The sequence below is a fragment of the Podarcis tiliguerta genome (assembly GCF_965153285.1).
Source record: "Podarcis tiliguerta genome assembly, chromosome: 8".
NCBI classification, from domain to species: Eukaryota; Metazoa; Chordata; class Lepidosauria; order Squamata; family Lacertidae; genus Podarcis; species Podarcis tiliguerta.
The window spans coordinates 6,922,123-6,945,426 of NC_139541.1; the positions used below are offsets into that span (position 1 = coordinate 6,922,123).

At 49.0% G+C, this 23,304-nt stretch overlaps 1 protein-coding gene across 1 annotated transcript; it reads right to left on the reverse strand.

Moving 5' to 3' along the window:
* Positions 1-5,272: 5,272 nt before the first annotated feature.
* Positions 5,273-19,142, reverse strand: MYL2 (myosin light chain 2). The gene is made up of 7 exons (XM_083454380.1): positions 19,016-19,142; positions 15,410-15,499; positions 13,034-13,109; positions 10,407-10,511; positions 9,163-9,238; positions 8,632-8,680; positions 5,273-5,578 (listed from the first exon to the last, which is right to left on the reverse strand). Exons 1-7 carry the CDS (start codon positions 19,016-19,018, stop codon positions 5,480-5,482), a joined length of 498 nt encoding a protein of 165 aa, XP_083310506.1. The 5' UTR covers positions 19,019-19,142; the 3' UTR covers positions 5,273-5,479.
* Positions 19,143-23,304: the final 4,162 nt, after the last annotated feature.

A 23,304-nucleotide genomic window follows, 5' to 3' on the forward strand; every position in this document is an offset into this window, starting at 1 on the left:
CAAAGTGCAAGTAGATAAATAGGTACCACTCCGGCGGGAAGGTAAACGGCGTTTCCGTGCGCTGCTCTGGTTCGCCAGAAATGGCTTAGTCATGCTGGCCACATGACCTGGAAGCTGTACGCCGGCTCCCTCGGCCAATAAAGCGAGATGAGCGCCGCAACCCCAGAGTCAGCTACGACTGGACCTAATGGTCAGGGGTCCCTTTACCTTTACTTTTACTATCAAATATTTGTCTCCATCTACTGGCTGAGTATGATGGTGGGCATCTGTCTGCTTCTGTTTGCAACATAGGGGCAGAACCACACATGCACCCACACATTTCTTTAAAGCTTTTTAAAAAAAATCTTTTACACAAATTCTGCTTTGAGAGAGATGTGCTGCTGTACATTTGACTGAACTCAACCCCTGGAGAGGAGGGGGAGTTTTCCCCTCTAGAAATACGTGAACAGAGCTGTGTACCTTGACCTTGATGCGCCTACAATGCATATTGATTTTTCTTTTTTCTTTTTAATGCTTGGCTTTTGCACAGCCAGGAGATTGGCTGGGTCCATTAGCCAGGGAAAACCCAGGGATCTATCCGAGCATCTCTTTGTTTCTTCCAATGACATTAGTGAAGCTAGGAGGATCAGGATGGAGCTGGGCTAGCCAATGGGAAGATCCTGGCAGCACTCAGAGGGGAAATGTTATGTACTGAGTTAGATAGGATCCAAAATGCAGCAGTCTGATCGGCCCTAGAACAATAGGATCCAGAATGCAGCAGCCTGATTGGTCCTAGAACAATAGGATCCAGAATGCAGCAGTCTGATCGGCCCTAGAACAATAGGATCCAGAATGCAGCAGCCTGATTGGTCCTAGAACAATAGGATCCAGAATGCAGCAGCCTGATTGGTCCTAGAACAATAGGATCCAGAATGCAGCAGCCTGATTGGTCCTAGAACAATAGGATCCAGAATGCAGCAGTCTGATTGGTCCTAGAACAATAGGATCCAGAATGCAGCAGTCTGATTGGTCCTAGAACAATAGGATCCAGAATGCAGCAGTCTGATTGGTCCTAGAACAATAGGATTCAGAATGCAGCAGCCTGATTGGTCCTAGAACAAAAGGATCCAAAATGCAGCAGTCTGATTGGTCCTAGAGCAATAGGATCCAGAATGCAGCAGTCTGATTGGCCCTAGAACAATAGGATCCAGAATGCAGCAGTCTGATTGGCCCTAGAACAATAGGATCCAGAATGCAGCAGTCTGATTGGTCCTAGAACAATAGGATCCAAAATGCAGCAGTCTGATTGGTCCGCAGGAGCCACCCAATCCAACCCCAGGTGGAATCTGCAACTTGATTGGCCTACAGGAGAATCCCGGACTTAACCAATCACATGGGTCCCATTGTGTAAATAATGTATATAAAGCAGACATTCTGCGGGAACTTCCATTCCTCACTAGTATGAGCTGAATAAAGAGCATGAAATCCACTCTCGATTCCGAGTATGAGTATATTGGCACTGTGGGTAAAAGCCTCAGCACCTAGGACTTGCCGATCGAAAGGTCGGCGGTTCGAATCCCCGCGGCGGGGTGCGCTCCCGTCGTTCGGCCCCAGCGCCTGCCAACCTAGCAGTTCGAAAGCACCCTCGGGTGCAAGTAGATAAATAGGGACTGCTTACCAGCGGGAAGGTAAACGGTGTTCCGTGTGCTGCGCTGGCTCGCCAGATGCAGCTTGTCACACTGGCCACGTGACCTGGAAGTGTCTGCGGACAGCGCTGGCTCCCGGCCTATAGAGTGAGATGAGCGCACAACCCTAGAGTCTGGCAAGACTAGCCCGTACGGGCAGGGGTACCTTTACCTTTACCTTAGGCAGAGACAGGGAACCTGTGACCTCCAAATGTTGGTGGACCCCAACTCCCAACAGTTCAGGCCAATGGGGTGAATGGTCAGGCATGATGGGAGTGGTAGTCAAACCACATCTAGAGGAACATAGGTCTCCTGTCTCTCCTTCCTGCCTGACTCCATCCCCACTTCCTGCCTCAACTCTATCAATCTGAGCTCCTCCCATAAACTACATCCCTACCCATGAGCATTATTTTGGGGGCATTTGCAAAACAAAAGCAGCCTGCAGCATCTACCTTCTCTCCCTCCTACGCAGGTGAAAGGTGGTGCTCTCCCCAGTGGGGAATCTCCACCCCTCCAAATGCTGGGTTCATGGAATCATACCATAGGTGGTTCAGGATTCCAGACCACAGGTACTCTAGATATATTTGAAGGGGTTCAAAGATGGCATGTCTCCACAAAGCACTGTGGGGCTGAAGACCAGGCTGCCCTGATGCTTAGCCAAGCTCAGAGTCTGGGACCAAGCTGAGAAAGCCAGGCAGGTGGCCCCCATGAACAGAGGGAGGAGGGCCACCTCTGACCACTGGTCTTGCCATCTAGGGATGATGGGAGTTGTAGTCCAAAAACAGCCGGAGACCCAAGTTTGGGAAGCACTGCTCTTGCTGAAGCAAGGATGGGGAACAGCTGTGGCCCTCCAGATGTTGTCGGACTCACAGCTTCCAGCAGCCCTAGCGAGAATGGCCAGTGTCTGGTAGGGTGGGAGCAACATCTGGAGGGGCTCCTTGGGGGCAGGAGGCAAGAGGGGAGGACGAATTCTTGTTGCTGAGAACAAGTCACCCCATTTGTAGGGGGCATTGGGTGTCCCCACCCAGGCAGAGTGTGTGGAGCGGAGCCTTAGGGGGACAGAGTCCCAGAAGCGTGCCCTGTTTCACTTTTCACAGCTTGGCCGGAGGGACCCGCCAACCATTTGGACGTCTTCGTAGTTTCCATTTGGTTACGAGCCTCTTGCCTCGCTCCTCATATACCTTGGAATCGTGGCTTCTGGACCTTGAACAAAAACCTGTTCCTTGCTGTCCATTAAGAGTCGCTGCTGGTGTGTGTGTGTGTGTGTGTGTGTGTGTGTGTGTGTGGCGGGAGCCCGGCCTTCCCCATCCTTGAGTGAAATGCTCTCATAAGAACACCGGAGGGCAGCACTGTCCAACGATCTGATTCTGAGTGTTGTAAACCAGCTAGGACTGTTTTAGTAGTATAGTGGTACCTTGGGTTAAGTACTTCATTCGTTCTGGAGGTCCGTTCTTAACCTGAAACTGTTCTTAACCTGAAGCACCACTTTAGCTAATGAGGCCTCCTGCTGCCGCCGCACCACCGGAGCACGATTTCTGTTCTCATCCTGAAGCAAAGTTCTTAACCCGAGGTACTGTTTCTGGGTTAGTGGAGTCTGTAACCTGAAGCGTTTGTAACCTGAAGCACCTGTAACCCGAGGTACCACTGTACAGTCATACCTCGGGTTACAGATGCTAGAGGTTGCGTTTTTTTGGGTTATGGACCCGCCAAAACCTGGAAATACCAGAATGGGTTACTTCTGGGTTTTGGTGGTCATGCATGCACTAAAGTGCTAAATCGTGCTTTGTGCATGTGCAGAAGCACCGAATCACAACCCGCACGTGCGCAGATGTGCCGCTGCAGGTTGTGAATGTGCATCCCACATGGATCATGTTCGCAACCTGAGCATCCACTGTACTCTGCCTTTCCTGGCACTTCAGCCCAACTGAGAAACAAAACAAGTTTTAGGACACCTGGGACATTAAGGCACAGGTGGGGAGCTGTCAGCTGATGGACACACAGGTGTGGTTTGGGGGAAATGATGCCATGAGCCAGCTGGTGAGCCCAGACTGGTCCACAAGCTGGAGGCTTCCTATAACCAGACAGATGGGGCCTGCTCCCATGAGTGCTGGCCCTATTGCATTGGGGGAGACAGCCCCCAACCCCTGCAAAATTACCATCGGGGAAAATGTCCCCCTGGAGGAACTGCAGATTCAAGACACCCAGCGTACTCTGTTGGGTCCTACCCACCACCCTGCAGATCCATCAAAACCATCCCAAGCCCCAAGATACTGGTGAAAGCCCAGACCTAAAGCTATCATTCCCATGTGGCAGTTTGAGGTCTCCCTTCCCTGAGTCCTCCTTGGGATGAGGAAGACATGTGCTGTGGACCAGAACCCTCCCAGTTCTCCCAGGGAAGGATGGGCCAGCATGGGTGGAGAGGAGTATAAAAGCTCCAGGACTGATGCAGCACCTTGTCTAACTCAGGTCCCTGTAACTGTAGCTGGTCCATGGAATGGTTCCTCAGCATTGATGGAGCAGTGGTGTCAGAAGTGGTACAGTGGTGCCTCGCAAGACGAAATTAATTCGTTCCGCGAGTTTTTTCGTAGAGCGAGTTTTTTCATCTTGCGAAGCACCACGGCGGGGAGGGGTGGGGAGAAGCAGGGCAACTGCCGCAGCCAGTACCTCGGACTCACCCACGCCTTGTGGCCACCGCGCGACGCGGCTGCTGGAGGGCGGCGGGGCTCAGGAGCGTGACTCCGGCTGCAACGCTGGCTGCTGGCGGCAACGGCTCCTGAGGGGAGCGCGCAAGGGTGGTGGGCAGCGGTGCGAGGCAGCCAGAAGGTTGGAAGGTCGGCCGGAAGGTGGGAGGGAGCCGGAGGAGCCGTCAGCAGGAAGGTGGGAGGGAGCTGGAGGAGCGGGGAAGCGAGCATGAGTGCGTGCGTGCAGTGACCGTTGCCATGACAGGAGAGGCAGGGCTGTTTCGTCTAGCAAAGCAAGCCCTTAGGAAAATCCATCTTGCGAAGCACCTCAGAAAACGAAAAACCCTTTCGTCTAGCGAGTTTTTCGTCTTCTGAGGCATTCGTCTTGTGGGGTACCACTGTATATGTGCCTGTTTTCAGCTTGGGTGCTGGCTCCTGCATGAGTCCATTCTCCCCTCCCAGGTTTTGCAAAGCCAGCTGTTATTCATGTAGGAACATGTGGTGTCAGGTGTGCATGCAGGAGCCAGGCCCTGTGACCAATAGGACTCTGCAGGACTGGGGCCTTCCTAAGTTTGTTCTGAAGAGGCAAGGCTCTTGCCCCACAGGTGAGGCCAATTGGTAACTCAAAGCACCTGGTGGCAAGAGCCAGGAAGGGATATAAGGTCAGCATTTCCCTTTGGCTCTTTGCCACAGCAATATGTTCCCTGCCTTGCTGTGTTTGGTTCCTTGACTCCTTGCTTCTTGATCTTCGGACCCTTGACTTCATGACTCCCTGCTTCTTGTTCCTCGGACTCTTGGCTTCCTGACTCCTGGCTTCTGGACTCCCATTCCTACTCCCAACCCCCGGTCCCGACGTCCCCAGCTGGGACTTTGATCGCCCGTTAACTGGATCGTGACACATGGACTCGGTGAATAATTCAACACAAATACAATTTTGGAAATGTTTCTCAAGTCACGAATGAATTCTTTCACACAAAGAGGACAGACAAGGGACTGGGAACACCAAGAAGACAAGAACTGTCAGGAAGCCTGTGAACACCCCAGTTTTCACGGTGAGGAACAAACAGAGCTGTGAGGAGAAGGAAGCCCCACTGGGTACCATTCCAGGCCCATAGAAAGGGACTCTCCCAGCCTTCAATCTTTTTCCTCTCCGTGAGTGATGATATGGACGAGGTTCTTATAGTCCAGGTTGCCGGTCACATCGGGAGGGAAGGCTGCAAACATTTGGTCTATCTGCAGGGAAGAAGCAGGCAGGGAAAAGTTCTCTGGAGGTTCATTTTATTCAACGTTGCACCGGTTGTACCTGGAATTGCAGTCCTCTAACTGCTTCGACGGATGCTCAAGCAGCACAACCCTATGCACATTTATTTAGAAGTAAGCAAGCCCCGTAAGGATGGTGCTGTGGGTTAAACCACAGAGCCTAGGACTTGCCGATCAGAAGGTCGGCGGTTCGAATCCCTGTGACGGGGTGAGCTCCCGTTGCTCGGTCCCTGTTCCTGTGAACCTAGCAGTCCAAAAGCACCTCAAAGTGCAAATAGATAAATAGGTACCACTCCAGTGGGAAGGTAAACGGCGTTTCCGTGCGCTGCTCTGGTTCGCCAGAAGTGGCTTCATCATTCTGGCCACATGACCTGGAAGTTGTATGCCGGCTCCCTCAGCCAATAAAGCGAGATGAGCGCCGCAACCCCAGACCCAGAGTCGTCTGCGACTGGACCTAATGGTCAGGGGTCCCTTTACCGTTTAAGACCCGTAAGATGGGTGCTCAGTGGGACTTACCCCCAACCAAGTGTGCATAGAGGATTGCACTCTTAATCAACCCAAGCTCTAGCCTGCAATCTTATGCGCAGTTACCTGGGAATAACCTGCACTGAAATCAATGGGCCTTATATCTCAGTAGACATGCATAGGACTGCATTGCCAGTCAATGAGCAGCAGGGCAACCCAATGCCTGTTTCCTTGGAAGTAAGTCCTTCTGGAGTTGTTAATGTGTTTAGACAGGGAGCCTTATTATCCTTATCATTAGTCCTGGGAGGTTTACTGTAAAAATACTGCTGAATACCTGCTGGTGCCCCGCCAGCAGAAAAGCAACACTACTAAGCCAAAAATATTTAATATGAATATATGAAGAGCCTGCTGGATCAGGCCAATGGCCTGCACCTAGCCCAGCATCCTGTTCCATACGGACGGGGCTGCTGAGATGAGAGCACAGAGTGAGAGCACAGTCCTTTCGCTTGCTCTCACAATACCACAATTCCCAGGGTTCTCTGGAAGGATGCAGAGAGAGACCCCTTGGTCCATTTATCTCAGGATTGTCCACACTGTCGGGTAGTCTCAGGTAGGAGACTCTCCAAGGTCTCAGGTAGGAGACTCTCCAAGGTCTCAGGTAGGAGACTCTCCAAGGTCTCAGGTAGGAGACTTTTCCAGCCTACCTGGAGTTGCTGGGAATTGATCCTAGGATCATTTGCTAGCAACGCACGTGCTCTGCTGCTCAGATATGGCCTGTCCCTAAAAATAAAGGGAGCTGCTAGAACTCAACGTTCTTGACGCAGGGTGGAATTAAGTAAGCTGGACGGTGTGTAGAGGAGGGCAACCAAGATGTTCAAATGTCTAGAAACCAAGCCTTATGAGGAATGGTTGAAGGAGTTGGGGATGTTTAGCCTGGAAAAGAGGAGATATGACAGCCATCTTCAAATATCTGAGGGGCTGTCACATGAAAGGAGCAAGCTTGTTTTCTCCTGCTTCGGAGGGCAGCACCCAAACCAATAGCTTCAAGTTACAAGAACTTTCTGACAGTAAGAGCTGTCTGACAGTAGAACTGACTCCCTGGGAAGGTAGTGGACTTCTTGGAGGTTTTTAAGCAGAGGTTGGATGACCATCGGTCAGGGATGCTTTAGTTGAGATTCAAATCATTGCAGGAGGTTGGACTAGGCAGGGAATGGCCTGGTTGGCCCAAGGGGGTGCAAAAATTCCACTTCACTCAGTGTGATGGCCTGGGATTCGGACTCGGATGCTGAAACTGAGGGATCCCAGCCTGCACAGGATTCCCCGCCTCCAGAACCAGCTGAGGCATGAGGCATGAGCCTGAAGGGTCCTCACCTGTGCTGGGTCCTCCGGTGCAGGCACCAGCTGAGTCTGCTCTGGCTCCTGAGGTGATGGAGGACCCATTGCCTGCAGGTGCTCCACTCTCAGCCCCGTCAGAGGAAGCTGAGGTTGCCTCTGGGTCCGGTAACCCTCCAGCCTCTCCTGAGCTGCAGAGGCTCAGGGCAGAGAGGCGGAGGGAACTAAGTTCCCACAGGAGGAGTGCTCACTTCCAGGCCAGGAGAGGTGAGTCGCCTGTGGACTGGGGCCGCCCTATGCCTCGGGGCAGATAAAAGAGGCCAGCCCCAGTCCCAGGTTGCGGGAGCAACATTGTTGGTTGCTAGTTCCTGCCTGAACCCTGTTCTGCTTTCCTGCCTGAGCTCCTGTTCCGCCCTGGCTCCCTGCTTGCAAGCCTGTTCCTGACTTCACCCGACTCCCTGCCCTGCACCCAGCTTCAGCTACTACAGACTGCCTCCATGTTGCACCTTTGACTATGGACCGGACTTGGACCTCACCTCTCGGGTAACCCACAGGACTAGCACACCCTGGCTCGGACTGGATATGAGCCCACCTGTTTGTTCCTGCACTGCTTTGGGTGGCCAGGCAAGGAAACAGGTTCCTCTGGGCACCTTGGCAGAGGAACGCAAGGGGCAGGGGCACTGATACGGCTCCTTACCAAAGGTGCAAGGGAGTCTATGTATGCCCCTGGCTTGACTAGATGACCCTCAGGGACCTCTACAGCTCTATAATTCAATTATTCTAGGAGCATAGGTGGCAGAGCGTTGGTCTCAGTATTGCACATTGTGATGGACAGCAGTGGTCCAAGGTCCAGGGCAGCAGTTTCCCCCAGTTCTACATGCAGAAGCATAGCTGTCAACTTACAGATTTGAAAATAAGGGACCAGCAGCCTCGAAAATAAGGGATCAGCAGACAAAATAAGGGATTTTCAGGGCACAGGTATGCTCAACTTCTGAGCCCCTCCGAGCCAAAGGCAGAAAGCCCGGCCAGCAGCCAAAGGAAGCCTCATCAATAAGGGACAGCAGCGGGACATGGCGCTGGGATAAGAGACTGTACCGCCAAATAAGGGACGCTTGACAGCTATGCAGAAGCCAGGCACTGAATGCCAAGCTGTTCCTCTTCTGTTTCAGAGCTCCTGCCTTCCCACTTAGCCCATTCAATGCCCGCCAGTCCCCAAGGCCTCCTCTTACCTCCTCCTTCGAAAACCGTTCTCCTTGCGTCATCAGCATCTCCTTGATGCTGCAAGACAAAGCAGGGGACAGATGGAGGACCAAGAGGGAGCAAAACCCCAGAGCAAAATGACAAGGAAAGCTTTGAGAGGAGCAGAGGCTGCAGCCTTTAATTGAAAGGCTTGAGAGACAGATGGCCCTTGCATCTCGTAATCAAGGGTTGAAACAGGAAAGGATTCACCGCGAAGCTTCCAAAATCAGCACCAACATCATTTCGGCTAGCATCCTGTTCTCACAGGGGCCAGCCAATGCCCCAATCAGAAACCCACAAGCAGGATACAAGCACGGGAGAAATTTTCCCTTCCTGCGGCTTCCAGAAACTGGTATTCAGAAGATTTACTGCTCTGGCTGTAGATACAGAGCGTAGGCACCATGGCTAGGAGCCATCGATAGCCTTTTCCTCCATTAAATTGTCCACCCGCCCCCCTTTAAAGTCATCCAAACTGGTGGTCATCCCTGCCTCATGTGGGAGGGAGTTCCACAGGTACTTACTAGTTCGCCTTCAGGCCTTTGCCTTCTGGATCGAACACTTTGAAAGCGTTCAGAATAGTCTCTTCTGGATCCGCACCTGGAAGTCACAGAAAAGAGACCTGGAAAGTGAAATACTTATGGGAGGCTGGCCTGTTCTCTCCACCACTGTGGGGGTGGGTGTTCTTGCATTGCTGGGGGTTGGACTAGATGACCCTTGGGGTCCCTTCCAATAATAATAATAATAAATAATATTATTATTTATTATTTATACCCCGCCCATCTGGCTGAGTTTCCCCAGCCACACTGGGCGGCTTCCAACCGGTTGTTAAAAACAATACAGCATTAAATATTTAAAACTTCGCTAAATAGGGCTGTCTTCAGATGTCTTTCAAAGATAAGATAGTTCCTTATTTTCTTGACATCTGATGGGAGGGCATTCCACAGGGCGGGCGCCACTACCAAGAAGGCCCTCTGCCTGGTTCCCTGTAACCTCACTTCTCGCAGTGAGGGAACCACCAGAAGACCCTCGGCGCTGGACCTCAGTGTCTGGGCTGAACGATGGGGGTGGAGATGCTCCTTCAGGAAGCTGAGCCGAGGCCGTTTAGGACTTTAAAGGTCAGAACCAACACTTTGAATTGTGCTCGGAAACATAATGGGAGCCAATGCAGGTCTCTCAGGACTGGTGTTATGTTGTCCTGGTGGCCACTCCCAGTCACCAGTCTAGCTGCCGCATTCTGGATTAATTGCAGTTTCCGGGTCACCTTCAAAGTTAACCCCATGTAGAGTGCATTGCAGTAGTCCAAGCAAGAGATAACTAGAGCATGCACCACTCTGGCGAGACACTCTGCAGACAGGTGGGGTCTCAGCCTGCGTACCAGATGGAGCTGGTAGACAGCCGCCCTGGACACAGAATTGACCTGTGCCTCCATTGACAGCTGTGAGTCCAAAATGACTCCCAGGCTGCGCATCTGGTCCTTCAGGGGCACAGTTACCCCATTCAGGACCAGGGAGTTCGCCACACCTGTCCGCCTCCTGTCCCCCCAAAAACAGTACTTCTGTCTTGTCAGGATTGACCCTCAATCTGTTAGCCACCATCCATCCTCCAACCACCTCCAGGCACTCACAACTCTATGATTCTATGTGTGTGGCAAGGTGGTTGGAGCAGGCAGTGAGGCGATGCCAAGAACCTCTTCCCAGAAGGTGCTCCTTGCTTGTGGCATGGGGGGTGGCAGAGAAAGACCTTCTACCCTCGTCTCCAATCTCACCTTTAAGTTTTTCTCCAAACATGGTCAGGAACACTGTGAAATTAATAGGCCCAGGAGCTTCCTTGACCATGTCGTCCAGTTCTTCATTCTTCACATTCAAGCGTCCTGAGGAAGGAGGGAAACACGACAGACTAGAACAGGCATCCCCAACCTTCGGCCCTCCAGATGTTTTAGACTACAATTCCCATCATCCCTGACCACTGGTCCTGTTAGCTAGGGATCATGGGAGTTGGTTTGAAATAAACGACAGACGAGTGACAAATGTCATACGGGAGGCATCTCTCGAGCATGTCTCAGAGAGTCCCTTTTATTGAATATTACAGCATTGCCACGTATGTGTTTGTTGCTGATTGGTTAACAGAAAAGACGATGCAAGGGTTGCATATAGGCATTAATCATCAATAGATTAAAGGTTGGGAAAGGAACACAGAGTTGAACAGGTATGAAAACCTCCTTATTAAACTATTTACTAGTGATTAATATAGCAAACCTTAAAAGGGCATAACTATTGTATTCATAGATGTGGTCAACCATGCATTAAGAACAGGTCAGGGTACGATGTTTCATGAACTCAATGTTCTAGGCAGAAGCAAAACTTCCCATCACATGGGAGTTGTAGGCCAAAACATGTGGAGGGCCGCAGGTTGGGGATACCTGGAGTAGAAGAACTCTAGGGGAGATTTGTCAACGATCCATTCAAATATCAAAATTCTTCTTCTTCTTCTTCTTCATTATTATTATTATTATTATTTATTATTTATATGCCGCCCACCTGGCTGGGCTTCCCCAGCCACTCTGGGTGGCTTCCAACAAAATATTAAAATACTGTAATACATCAAATATTAAAAGCTTCCCTAAACAGGGCTGCCTTCACATGTCTTCTAAAAGTCTGGTAGTTGTTGTTCTCTTTGACATCTGGTGGGAGGGCGTTCCAGAGGGAGGGTGCCACTACCAAGAAGGCCCTCTGCCTGGTTCCCTGTAACTTGGCTTCTTGCAGTGAGGGAACCACCAGAAGGCCCTTGGCGCTGGACCTCAGTGTCCAGATAGAACGATGGGGGTGGAGACGCTCCTTCAGGTATACTGGACAAAGACCTTTTAGGAATTATCACGTTAAGCCTGTGCAACAGGAGCAGGCAGCTTGGTGCCTTTTGGGGGACTATAATTTCCACCAGCCCCAGTCAGCAGAGCCGACAGCCGTGGGTGACGGGTGTTTTAGTTCGAAAAGAGAGCCCCGTGTTGGCCACACCAGATTGAGAGGCCCACCACCCAGTGGCGTAGCGTGGGGGGTGCAGGGGGGGGGGCCCGGCCGCACCGGCCGCAACATCTGGGGGTTAGGGTTAGGGGGCGCAAATTACTTGCCTTGCCCCGGGTGCTGACAACCCACGCTACGCCACTGCCACCACCAAACCTTTGGTGACCGACCAACTGCATCCGATGGCCCACCAGAGGGCTGTTTTGCTACCTGGAACTGCAAAAATTAGGGTTGCCGGGCACACAGCAGGCCACTATAAATAGTTCACAGGGCTCATGAGAGGCAGTGTGGTGTAGTGGTTAGAATGCTAGACTGGGATCTAGGGTTCCAACAAGCGTTCAAATCCATGAAGCCTATTGGAACTGGCCTTGGGCCAGTTTCTGCCTCCCAGTCTCACCTCCCTCACAGGTTTGTTGTGGAGATTAAATAAGCAGGAGGACATCCACAATGAGCTCCTTGGAGGAAAAGGTGAGATATAAATGCAGGAATGAATGAATTAATTAATGCAGACTGGTTTGGGCTTGATGGGTTACAAGTCCTGCTAAACTTTTAGAAAGATCCCAGATCTTTGAACAGCAAATGATTCAGATTTCTGCATGTTTGGTTTTTCAGACTTTGTGGGCATCGACATTCTGAATTTAAGTTGGTGGACCTGGCAGAGAATTTTAGTTGGGTGGTGAAAGGAGAGAAAATGTTGGCAATTGAAATACGCCTTTTGGTTGAAAAAAATCCATGCATGCTGTATGTATGTCTATTCTAGGCTGCTCTTTGGGGTTTTTTTTTATCCAACTTGAGTCCTATTCAGAGCCGACCCACTGAAATTAATAAACCCAAGAGGCCCCATCTTCTCTATGCATTTAAACCAGAATCACAACGCTTCAAACAGGCGTGGTCTCCCCTAAAGAATTCTGGGAGATGTAGTTTGTGAAGGGTGCTGAGAGTAATTAGGAGGGCACCCTATCCCCCTCCCAGAACTACAATTCCCAGAGTTCCCTTGGAAGAGGAATACACTGTCTGGGAATTGTAGTCTCTTTAAAGTGGTATGATACTGCTTTAAATGTATACAGTGCAGATGGGGCCTAACTTAAGTTCATTAATTTCAGTGGGTCTACTCTGCGTAGGACCAGCATTGAATGCAACCTGCCTTTTTTCCCTTTCCTTTTTTTTACAAAGATGCCAGGTTGCTATACAAAGGTAAAGAAAAGCAAAAGAGACAAATCCTTTGTAGTACAGTTATGCATAATACATCATAATAATACATAAAAACACTAGAGGCAGTTTTAAAAGCAGACAGAACAGACTAGATACAAAACCATAAAAATGTCCTGGTTCTGCTTACTAGTTTTTGGGTGTTTTATTGGGTTTCTTTGCTTACCTAATGCGGCGAACGTATCTCTCAGGTCTGCTTTGTCAATGAACCCATCGCGGTTCTGATCCATGATGGTGAAGGCCTAAATGAGGGATATCAGGGCACAGTTGTGTTACCTGGCCACACTGCAAGGTCATGCTAGATGCAGATGCAGACTGGAAAAAATTCAGAGTACATTTACAGAGATATTGCAAAATTAATGAATGTTAGAAGAATGCTGGAATGAAGTTATATGGTTTTAGCAGAAATATTATAAGGAATTAAGTTAAAACTGATTGGCAATGGGTTAAAGTGGAAAATTTAAAGTTAGACTGTGTTAAGATTAATTATAGAATAAAAAATTTGAGAAAGATGGAAAGGATTTGCTGAAATAGCTATGAACTAGAATACAAAAAAGGGAGGTGTGAGGAGGTCGATGAAACAAGTAAATGAAAAGTAAGGATATGGAAACATTGGATGTGTTTTTAAATTTTTCTGGTTTTTGTTGTTATTGTTGTTGCTTTAATGCATTGTTTTTCTCTGATTTTCTTTTTACTTTTGATGTATTGATTGTTAAACTTTTTAATGCTTTTTGTTGTCTTTCTTTTTCTCTTTTTTTCTGTAATTATTAAACTTCTAACAAATATTATTATAAAAACAAACAAACCAGAAATTGCTTTCCTGAGAATCTTGGCATTATTATTAGGGGAAATCACATCAGCAAATGTGTGCATGAGGAGAAATTCACACTAAAATGCCGGTGAATTTTCACGAGGGCTTTAAAATAAACGCATTGCAAAATGCTGCGGGATTGTGGTCACTGCAAATTGGGAACCAGATTGGGCCCCCCCCCTTACTTCAATGCCTCCCTCTCCCCACACCCAGAGCAAACTCAGAAATCTGTTTTGCAGAACCGAACAAAAATAGAAAGGGGGGGGGACGGAGAGAAAGTCAGCCCAGAGTATTCACCACCTGCTGGTGTTCTGCCATGCGTTGAAATTGGCAGGAGTCTTGTATTCCAGCGTTTAAGCTCTGGTATTGTGAACAGGTTCCACGGCTGAGACCGGGCTTCCCATTTAAGCCCCTTTTAATTGGTTTCTAGAACCTTTAGTCTCTGAGAATGTGGACTCACTCACCCAGGACTTGGCGTGCAATTCTGCGCTTAAAATAAATGAGTAAAAGAATTGGCCTGGCCTGGCCTCAAGACACAAGGCTGCCTGCGGCCGGCTGATTTGGTTTAGCAAAGGAACGCCTGCAAAGATGTGCTGCTTTTATGACAGGTGTGGAACCGAGACTGAGAGATAAGCCAAAGGATCTTCAGGGGAGTTGGTGGAGAGGGAGATTTGAATGTGGAGCTGCCACTTTGACTCAGTGCGCAGCCAGCCTGGACTGCTTTCTCAGAATGCTCTAGGAAGCTAACAAAATTTGTTAGCTAAAATTTGGAAACTACAAGATTTACCAACAGTGGAGGACTGGCAGATGAAGATGCTGGAATTTTTGGAGCTGGCTGACCTAACCGGAAGAATCCGTGATCAGAAGGAGGAGGAGAATCAAGATGAATGGAAGAAATTTAAGGACTATTTAAATAAATATGTTAAGGTAATCTACGGTAAGTAGAACTACTTGTGAGTAACTGATTGGCCTAGGAGATAACTATGTTAAATTACAGAATACTATGGATTGAAGTCAATATGGAAAGGAAGAAAGATGTTAAATGACTAAGTACAGTGGTGCCTCGCAAGACGAAAAGAATCCGTTCCGCTAGTCTTTTCGTCTTGCGGTTTTGTCGTCTTGCGAAGCAAGCCCATTAGCGGATTAGCGCTATTAGCGCTATTGGCAGTTTAAGGGCTATTAATGCCTATTAAAGGCTTAAGGGATTAGCGGTTTAGCTGCTAAAAGGCTTTTAGCAGCTTAGCGCTTCAGAAAAAGGGGTTTTGGAGCGAAAAAAACCCTCAAAAATTTTCGTCAATTTTCGTCTTGCGAAGCAAGCCCATAGGGAAATTCGTCTTGCGAAGCGCCTCTGAAAACGGAAAACCCTTTCATCTTGCGGGTTTTCCGTCTTGCGAAGCATTCGTCTTGCGGGGCACCACTGTAATTATTATTGGAAAATAGTGTTGGAAAACTGCAACAATGAATAATTTGGAAACTCAGCTAGTGGGATTTGAGGAAGTCATATAACAATGGTTCAAAAGTGGATATCTAACAGTTAAGATAAATGTTTGTTTGTCTGTTTTCTTTTTAATGTAATGTTTTCTTTTTTTATTGTTATATAAATTTGGAAACTCAATAAATTTTTTTTGAAAAAAACAAGACCAGAATGATTTAGGAAGATTTTGGGTGCAACTCTCCCCCAAAAGGCCATCCCCCCCTCGCCGCCTTTCTTCTTGGGCTGTCTTGACTTACCTCCTTGAACTCCTGGATCTGAGCCTGCTCAAACATGGAAAAGACATTGGAGTTGGCGCCTTCGGATCGTTTCTTGGCTTTCTTGGGAGACTTCGAGAGATGCAAGGGGGACAATTGTTATTCACGGGCAGTGGCGTAGCATGGGTTGTCAGCACCCGGGGCAAGGCAAGTAATTTGCGCCCCCCCCTGCTGCACTGTCCCTCCCCCAGATAGTCCCTCGCTCTCTCTCCGCACCGCACCGCACGCCTGGCACCCTCCCCTCCACAGTGGGCGGCGACCCGGCGGCTCGGATCGGATTCGCACAGCCAGCACTGCAGTGAGAGAGAGTGAGTGAGCCAGGTAGGGGCAGAGAGCTGCGAGTGCGAGCGCGCCCCCCCCAGATGTTGCGCCCGGTGCGGCTGGCCCCCCCTGCACCCCCCACGCTACGCCATTGTTCACGGGTGCCCCCTTAAGCCTTGGGGCTGCATCAGGGTTGCAGCAGAGGTAGGAAGCAAAAGGAAGGTGCTCCAGCTGCACAGCTAAAAAGCCGGCAGATTTTATCATTTATTTATATTATTCCATAGAATCAGAGCCATAGGGCTTAGTGGTGCGTTGCGCCAGGGAGCCAGCCTCCCAGGGGCGCCCCAGAAAGTGGGGGGGCTGTGCAGCTTTGCCGGCGGCCTCCCCTTTCCCTGCACCCCCGCCAGCTGCACCCCGACAACCATAAGGCTGGCGGGCGTGCAGGTTCCCTCCCAAGCCTCTGCGGGGATCGCTCTCCCACAGCGGAATGGAGGAGAGTTGCGCCCCTGATGGCTGGCCGTGCGCAGCTACGGCCACCCCAACACTATCCATGGTAATTTGGGGGCGCTGGGCGGATATTTGCACCCCAGCGCCACATCTGCAAAAGACGGCCCTGCATGGAATCACAGAATTGTCGAGTTGCGAAGGGACTCCCAGGGTCGTTATTACTATTATTAATTGATTATGCCGATGCCGCTTGATGCTAAGCAATTTGCCAATTGCACCACACTGTTAAAATATGGAACAATTTTTAAAAAAAGAGTAGCTAAAATACAGAACAAACCAATCCTATTAAAACATTAACCAATAAACATTTACCTATGTATGTCCAGTATCATGAAGGTGGCGGACTCTCCTTTATAGGAGCTTTTAAAGCAGAGGTCTGTCGGGGATTCTTTAGCTGTGATTCCTGCATGGCAGGGGGGTTGGACTAGATGACCCTTGGGGTCCCTACCTGCTCCGCAATTACCGTATTTTTTGGTCTATAAGACTCACTTTTTCCCTCCTAAAAAGTAAGGGGAAATGTGTGTGCGTCTTATGGAGCGAATGCAGGCTGCGCAGCTATCCCAGAAGCCAGAACAGCAAGAGGGATTGCTGCTTTCACTGCGCAGCGATCCCTCTTGCTGTTCTGGCTTCTGAGATTCAGAATATCTTTTTTCTTGTTTTCCTCCTCCAAAAACTACATGCGTCTTATGGTCTGGTGCGTCTTATAGAGCGAAAAATACGGTATATGATTCTATTAAAAGAGGCCATCAAACAAGAGGCCTTTTAAAGCATCCGGTTAAATTGTTTGTACCCCACTCTTCATTATTCACACAATCCCAGAGGGAGGGCTTATTCCCACTTAACTTTGTGTTTTCCAGGCATTGCCCACACTTTAAAACTCCACGTCCGACTGCTCTTTCTCTGACTGAGCTTTCTCCCTGAAAACCTGCTCTTTCTTGCTGAATTGGCACAAGCAGCAACCTGCAGAAAACCCGAATTGCCATTTGTTGCGCTTCCGCTTTAAAGGGTGGGTTTTTGCAGGGAAAACTCATGGCAAAAAGCACAGTTCAGTAAGCCCTGAGGAACAACTTATAAAACACAAGAAATGCATATTTCACTTAAATATAAAATCAGACCGTATGCTAACAGCTTAACTGCATCCGCCGAGTGAGGGGCAACCCGTTCTGGGAGCCTCCTTTCCCGGTTCATCTCAGCTGGTTTTACAGGTGAGTGTGAACATTGGGAGATTCCTAAGTAAAGGTTTTTAGAACCACTATTCTGTGGACTTCACAAAGGGCAACGTTTGCTGATCTAACAAATAGACAGGATATGGAACGCAAGATTTCTCATTTTCTTCTCTTCTTGAGTGTTTGTGTTGCATCATTTTATATTACAAGCCTACAATTTATAAGCTACCTTGGAAGCCTTTATCTGACTTAGGAGCATGACCCCCCCCACTCCATAAATAAATCTGCCTTTGAGGTCAGCCCACCCCAGTATTCTCCACGGCAATTCAGGGAGTTGCGTTGTGAAGAATTGGACTCTGAATCTATCTCTCGCAGTGCTGCCTACATCTATGGGCTGGACTTTCAGGTCGTGGTCTCCAAGATCTCAGATCAGGGTCTTTCTGAGTTGCCCGTGGGCATGCTGGGGACTCAGGCTGGCACTGTTTTCGAGCCGGGCACATGGGGAAAGGGCCAAATCCTCTTGGGTAGCCTTCGTCCTCGAAGTTCGTTGCCAGAACCACAACTTGCGGAAGGAGTCAATCCCACAGCCTCACTATGAATTTCAGGCACGTCCAACAGGTAGATCGTGATCTATCGGTAGATCACTGGACGTCTGTGGCAGATCACCAGTAGATCACTGACTCCCCCCAAAGAAGCTAAACAACTTCGACCTGAACCGCAAAAACAGGGCTTTCCTTCCTTAAAAAAGTTCAACAACTTTGAACTGAACCCCCCCAAAATGGAGTAGATCACTGCCAGTTTTTAACTCTATGAGTAGATCGCAGTCTCTTGGGTGTTGGCCACCCCTGAATTATATGAAGGACTTTCCTTTGGTTCTGTCCTGAACCCCAAACCATTCAGCTTAATTGGATGTGGCTGGGTGGGGGGCATACATAAGATGCTGTCTTAGACTGGGTCTGACCACTGGTCCGTCCCACCCAATCTTGTCTACACGGATTGGCAGCCGCTCTCCAGGTGTCCAGGCTCACCTGCAAAGCAGGTGGCCCTTTCATAGGAGACACACCTTTTATAGGAGACACGTTTTAGATTGTAGCTGTACTCTTCTGTTTTTAAGCTTTTATGGGAAGAGGGCTTGTCTTTTCTTTATAATCATTTTCTGGATTTAAATTGTAATTATACACCATGTGCATTTAATGATATTCACACTTTGGGTTCTCTGCCCTGGAATCTTTGGGCGAGCAAGGAATATTTCAAGTATCCAAACAAACCAGTTAAAGTACCTGCATTCCCGCTAACTTGTGGGATAATTTGCATGCTTCCCAAACCTCAGGGAACAGACATGAACTGCTGTAAAACTTCTCAGCCTCCTCTGATTCAAATCAGCTCCCCCTGATTCATGTAGGCTGCGGTCCTTACCCCACTTACCTGGAAGTAAGCCCCACTGAATTCATGGGAGTCGTGTAAAGGGATGTGCTGTGCATCTAGCCTTGAACATCCTTGCGAAGGGGAAACTGATCCATTGCCCAGATTCACCTGTTAAGCAGCTCTTCTTCACCTGAGATCAATAACCAGCCTGCTTCCCCAATATTTTCTGGGACCTTTTCTCATTCTGTCCTCTACCCCAAAATATCCCCTCTCTGACTCTCTTACTCACCATGTCTCAGACCAAACTGTGCAGCCCACAGTCCCGTTCCAAGAGGAATCTTTCAGCTGGTGCCCCCTGCACTCCGGCTGCGGAGACAATAAATAGAGCCCATCCCAGATTAAAAATAAACCCATCTCCACTTTTGGCTGTGGCAGGTGAGTTAGTCCCCCCTTTCTCTCTCCAACCCCCCCCCCAATCTCCTTTCTCTCTTCTTAAATAACAGCTCATTGTCATGCGGTGACATGTGAGACGGACAAGGTTAGAGGCATGCCGGGCGCCCGGACAGTTTCTCCTTTTAAGACGTCGACGCAAGTCCTGGTCGGTGGCTGAATAATAGCTGGACACCTGTGTGTGTCAGTTTTTCCTGGATGTGCAGCTGGAGGGGCAGCAGAAGAGAGTGTGTGCGCGCGCGTTAAATGGCACACCAAGCAGAATTACCAGCCGGCAGCGATGCATTTTGTGTCTCTGTGTGCATATCAGCCTTCAACAAACTTGGGGGCCTCCAACTGTTTGAAGTTATGAATCCCTGGTGCAGCTATACGATGGGAGTTGTACAGTGGTACCTCAGCTTACAGATGCTTCAGGTTACAGATGCTTCAGGTTACAGACTCCGCTAACCCAGAAATAGAACGTCGGATTAAGAACTTTGCTTCAGGATGAGAACAGAAATCGCGTGGCGGCAGCGGGAGGCCCCATTAGCTAAAGTGGTGCTTCAGGTTAAGAACAGTTTCAGGTTAAGAACACACCTCCAGAACGAATTAAGTTCTTAACTCGAGGTACCACTGTAGTCCAAAATGGCTGGAGGGCACCAGGTAGGCAAAGACTGGTGAGTGTATTTGTATAAAAATGCAACTCCCATTGTTGTTGTTGTGAGCATTTTTGTCAATTTCCTTCTAATCTCAAGGCGTTTTATGCGCAAGAGAATCAAAAACAGCGACAGCAAACACATTGAAGACAGACGAAAACCCCGATAAGTGGACAGCCACGGCGGGGACCCATTTCACCAGCTGGAAAAGTCTGTTGGGACAAAAAGGCCTTCAGTCGTTCCTGGAAAATCTGTTGTTATCTCAACAGGAATGCTGCTCCACCGAACAGGGGCAGCCACGCTGAAAGCCCTGCTGTAACCACTCTTGAGCACTCCGTCAGAGCAAATGGGTTTTCCGCTCATAGATGTGTAAGGGGTAAGGAGGTCCCTCAAGTCGGGCACACTGCAGAGCAAGATTTCTCTTTTTAAAAAATAATAATAAAATTTATTACTTTTTGAACAATTTAAACTCTACAAAACAAAACAAAAACAAAAACAAAAAAGAGCAATACAATACAAAAACACTACATAACACTAACACATTAAACTAAGAAAACCAAACAAAAACAATTTAAAACACTCAAACAGTTTCAATATCTTATCTTTCATTCACTTATTTCACCAACCTCCTCACACCTCCCTTTTTGTATTCCACTTCTATCAATTATTTCAGCAATTCCTTTCCATCTTCCTCTGTTTTCTGTCCTATAATTATCTTAACACATTCTAACCTTATTTTACCTATAATATTCTATTAAACTATTTATACTTAAATCCTTATAACATTTCTACTAAAGCCATATAACTTCATTCCACCATTCTTTTAACATTCATTAATTTTGCAGTATTTCTGTAAATATACTTTAAATTTTTTCCAATCTTCCTCCATCAACTCTTCTCCCTGGTCTCGGATTCTGCCAGTCATTTCCGCCATTTCCATGTAGTCCATCAACTTCATCTGCCATTCTTCCCGGGTGGGTAACTCTTGTGTCTTCCAATACTTCGCGATAAGTATTCTTGCTGCTGTTGTTGCATACATAAAAAAAGTTCTATCCTTCTTTAGCACCTTCAGTCTCTTTACATTTCCAACATTTATTGTCGGGCAAATGATAATTTTTTTCAAGCTTGACTGGTGTCATGTATCACCGCTGCAGAGCAAGATTTCTCAACGTCCACGCTGTGGGGCAGTTTCCCACTGTTTATACAAGATGCTGGGGCCCTGTCTGCTTGGGAGAGAGACCTTTCAGCTGACCCGGCCCTGACAGTCTTTGTCTTTATATTTTTAGCTTTTTACTCTGCCCCAGAGCATCTTCCTGCCTGGGGCCAGGAGCAGAGAGATACTTAGACAAGGGGGAAGGGGACTGAAGGTGACACCCACAATACCCTGTCTTTGTCCTTGCTTGCAGCTGTCTTAGTTGTACAGGATGAAAATGAATGATGAAGGTGGCAGCAGCTGCTGTTTGGGATGTATCTGGACCACCCCTCCCTCGCCTCCAGAACTACATGGGAGAGTTGGAATCCAGTCTTCCAGGAAGGGGAGTCCTTCTCAGTGGTGTAGTGTGGGGGGTGCAGGGGGGGGCCGGGCGCAACATCTGGGGGGCGCGCGCTCGCACTCACAGCTCTCTGCCCCTACCTGGCCCCTACCTGGCTCACTCACTCTCTCTCACTGCAGTGCTGGCTGTGCGAATCCGATCCGAGCCGCCGGGTCGCCGCCCACTGTGGAGGGGAGGGTGCCAGGCGTGCGGTGCGGTGTGGAGAGAGAGCGAGGGACTATCTGGGGGAGGGACAGTGCAGCGGGGGGGGGGGGCGCAAATTACTTGCCTTGCCCTGGGTTAGGGGGCGCAAATTACTTGCCTTGCCCCGGGTGCTGACAACCCACGCTACGCCACTGGTCCTTCTCAGTCCCCAAAACAGAGCCTCCTATTTCTTCAGCCCTTCTTCAATCTGTCTTTGCCCATGGGGACTCCCGCTCTCCCCATGCCTGACCAGTTGACCGTTGGCCATTGGGAACCCTGTGGAAGTTGACATCCAGCAACATCTAGAAGGCCGGAAGTTCCACATATCTCATATATATATATATGGAATTCTTTCAGATAAGCAAAAAAAACCACATGATATCAAACAAGACACATATAACAAAGCTTCACTATGAACCTAATTCTGGTACTGCATAAAGGGAAAACCCAAACAATCGTGAAGATGTAGAAAAAGCAAAATGGAAGGCCATGAAAGGTAATGTTTAGATTTTAAGTTTAGGTATAATGGAATAAGAGGGATGCGGGTGGCGCTGTGGGTTAAACCACAGAGCCTAGGACTTGCTGATCAAAAGGTCGGCGGTTCGAATCCCCACGACGGGGTGAGTTCCCGTTTCTCGGTCCCTGCTCCTGCCAACCTAGCAGTTCGAAAGCACCTCAAAGTGCAAGTAGATAAATAGGTATCACTCCGGCGGGAAGGTAAACGGCGTTTCCATGCGGTGCTGTGGTTTGCCAGAAGCGGCTTAGTCATGCTGGCCACATGACCCAGAAGCTGTATGCCGGCTCCCTCGGCCAATAAAGCGAGATGAGCGCCGCAACCCCAGAGTCGGCCACGACTGGACCTAATGGTCAGGGGTCCCTTTACCTTTTTTATAATGGAATAAAGTTCCAGTCCATAATGGATGATGGATATCTAGCGTGGGGAGGACTGCTCCCTGTTCTCTCAAAACAAAAGTGACAAAAAAACCCCCAAAGTAACTGAGAAGGATTGTTGAATTTAACTCCTCCAAGTTGTCTGTTTTGCTCTGCCTCTTTTTCTGTAACTGTCAACTGCTTCCACCTTCTTCCACCATCCTTTTTGAGTGAAATGGAAATCTCTCCAGTGGTTGGCCAACTCTAGGGTTGCCATGTTTCAAAAAGTGAAAATCTGGACACAAACGTTGTTGAGCTTATTTTTGGTGGCAGCTATTTCTGCCCGGACACTGTTTCCGACTGCAGTATTCTGGTTAAGAAAAGCTGTGTGTAAGTTCTGGTGGTGGTGAGCTTAGAGGGGAAAGTGGGTGGAGCAATATTACCTATTCCACTGAGGCAAAAGCATTTGAGGAGACCACAGAGCAGGGCCAGTGGGAGGGGGCACTGTTGTAATATACAGTTACCGACTCACATTTGCATGCACGAAAGGGTTAACCTGAGCCCTGAGCTCAAGTTGCTCGTGAGGGTGTGGCTTAGCAGGCTCTCAGCAGGCTTTGCCCCACTCCTTTTTCTTTTCTCTTCCGGAATCAAGTGAAGCAAGGAGCCATGGGGCCAGTGACTCCCAGTAGCAAGAAAAACCAAGTGAACTCATCTCCAAAAAGGAGATTTTACACCCTGCATCTTTGCTAACCAGTGGCATAGCGTGGGGGGTGCAGGGGGGCCCGGCCGCACCGGGCGCAACATCTGGGGGTTAGGGTTAGGGGGCGCAAATCCACAGGTTAGGGGGCGGAAATCCACGGGTTAGGGGGCGCAAATTACTTGCCTTG

Excerpts from the sequence above, each read along its gene's own strand:
- MYL2 (XM_083454380.1), bottom strand. Across the intron at positions 13,110-15,409 it reads AGATCCAGGAGTTCAAGGAG|GCCTTCACCATCATGGATCA; the intron begins GTAAGTCAAGAC and ends TCCCTCATTTAG. Across the intron at positions 5,579-8,631 it reads AACGGTTTTCGAAGGAGGAG|ATAGACCAAATGTTTGCAGC; the intron begins GTAAGAGGAGGC and ends TCTTCCCTGCAG.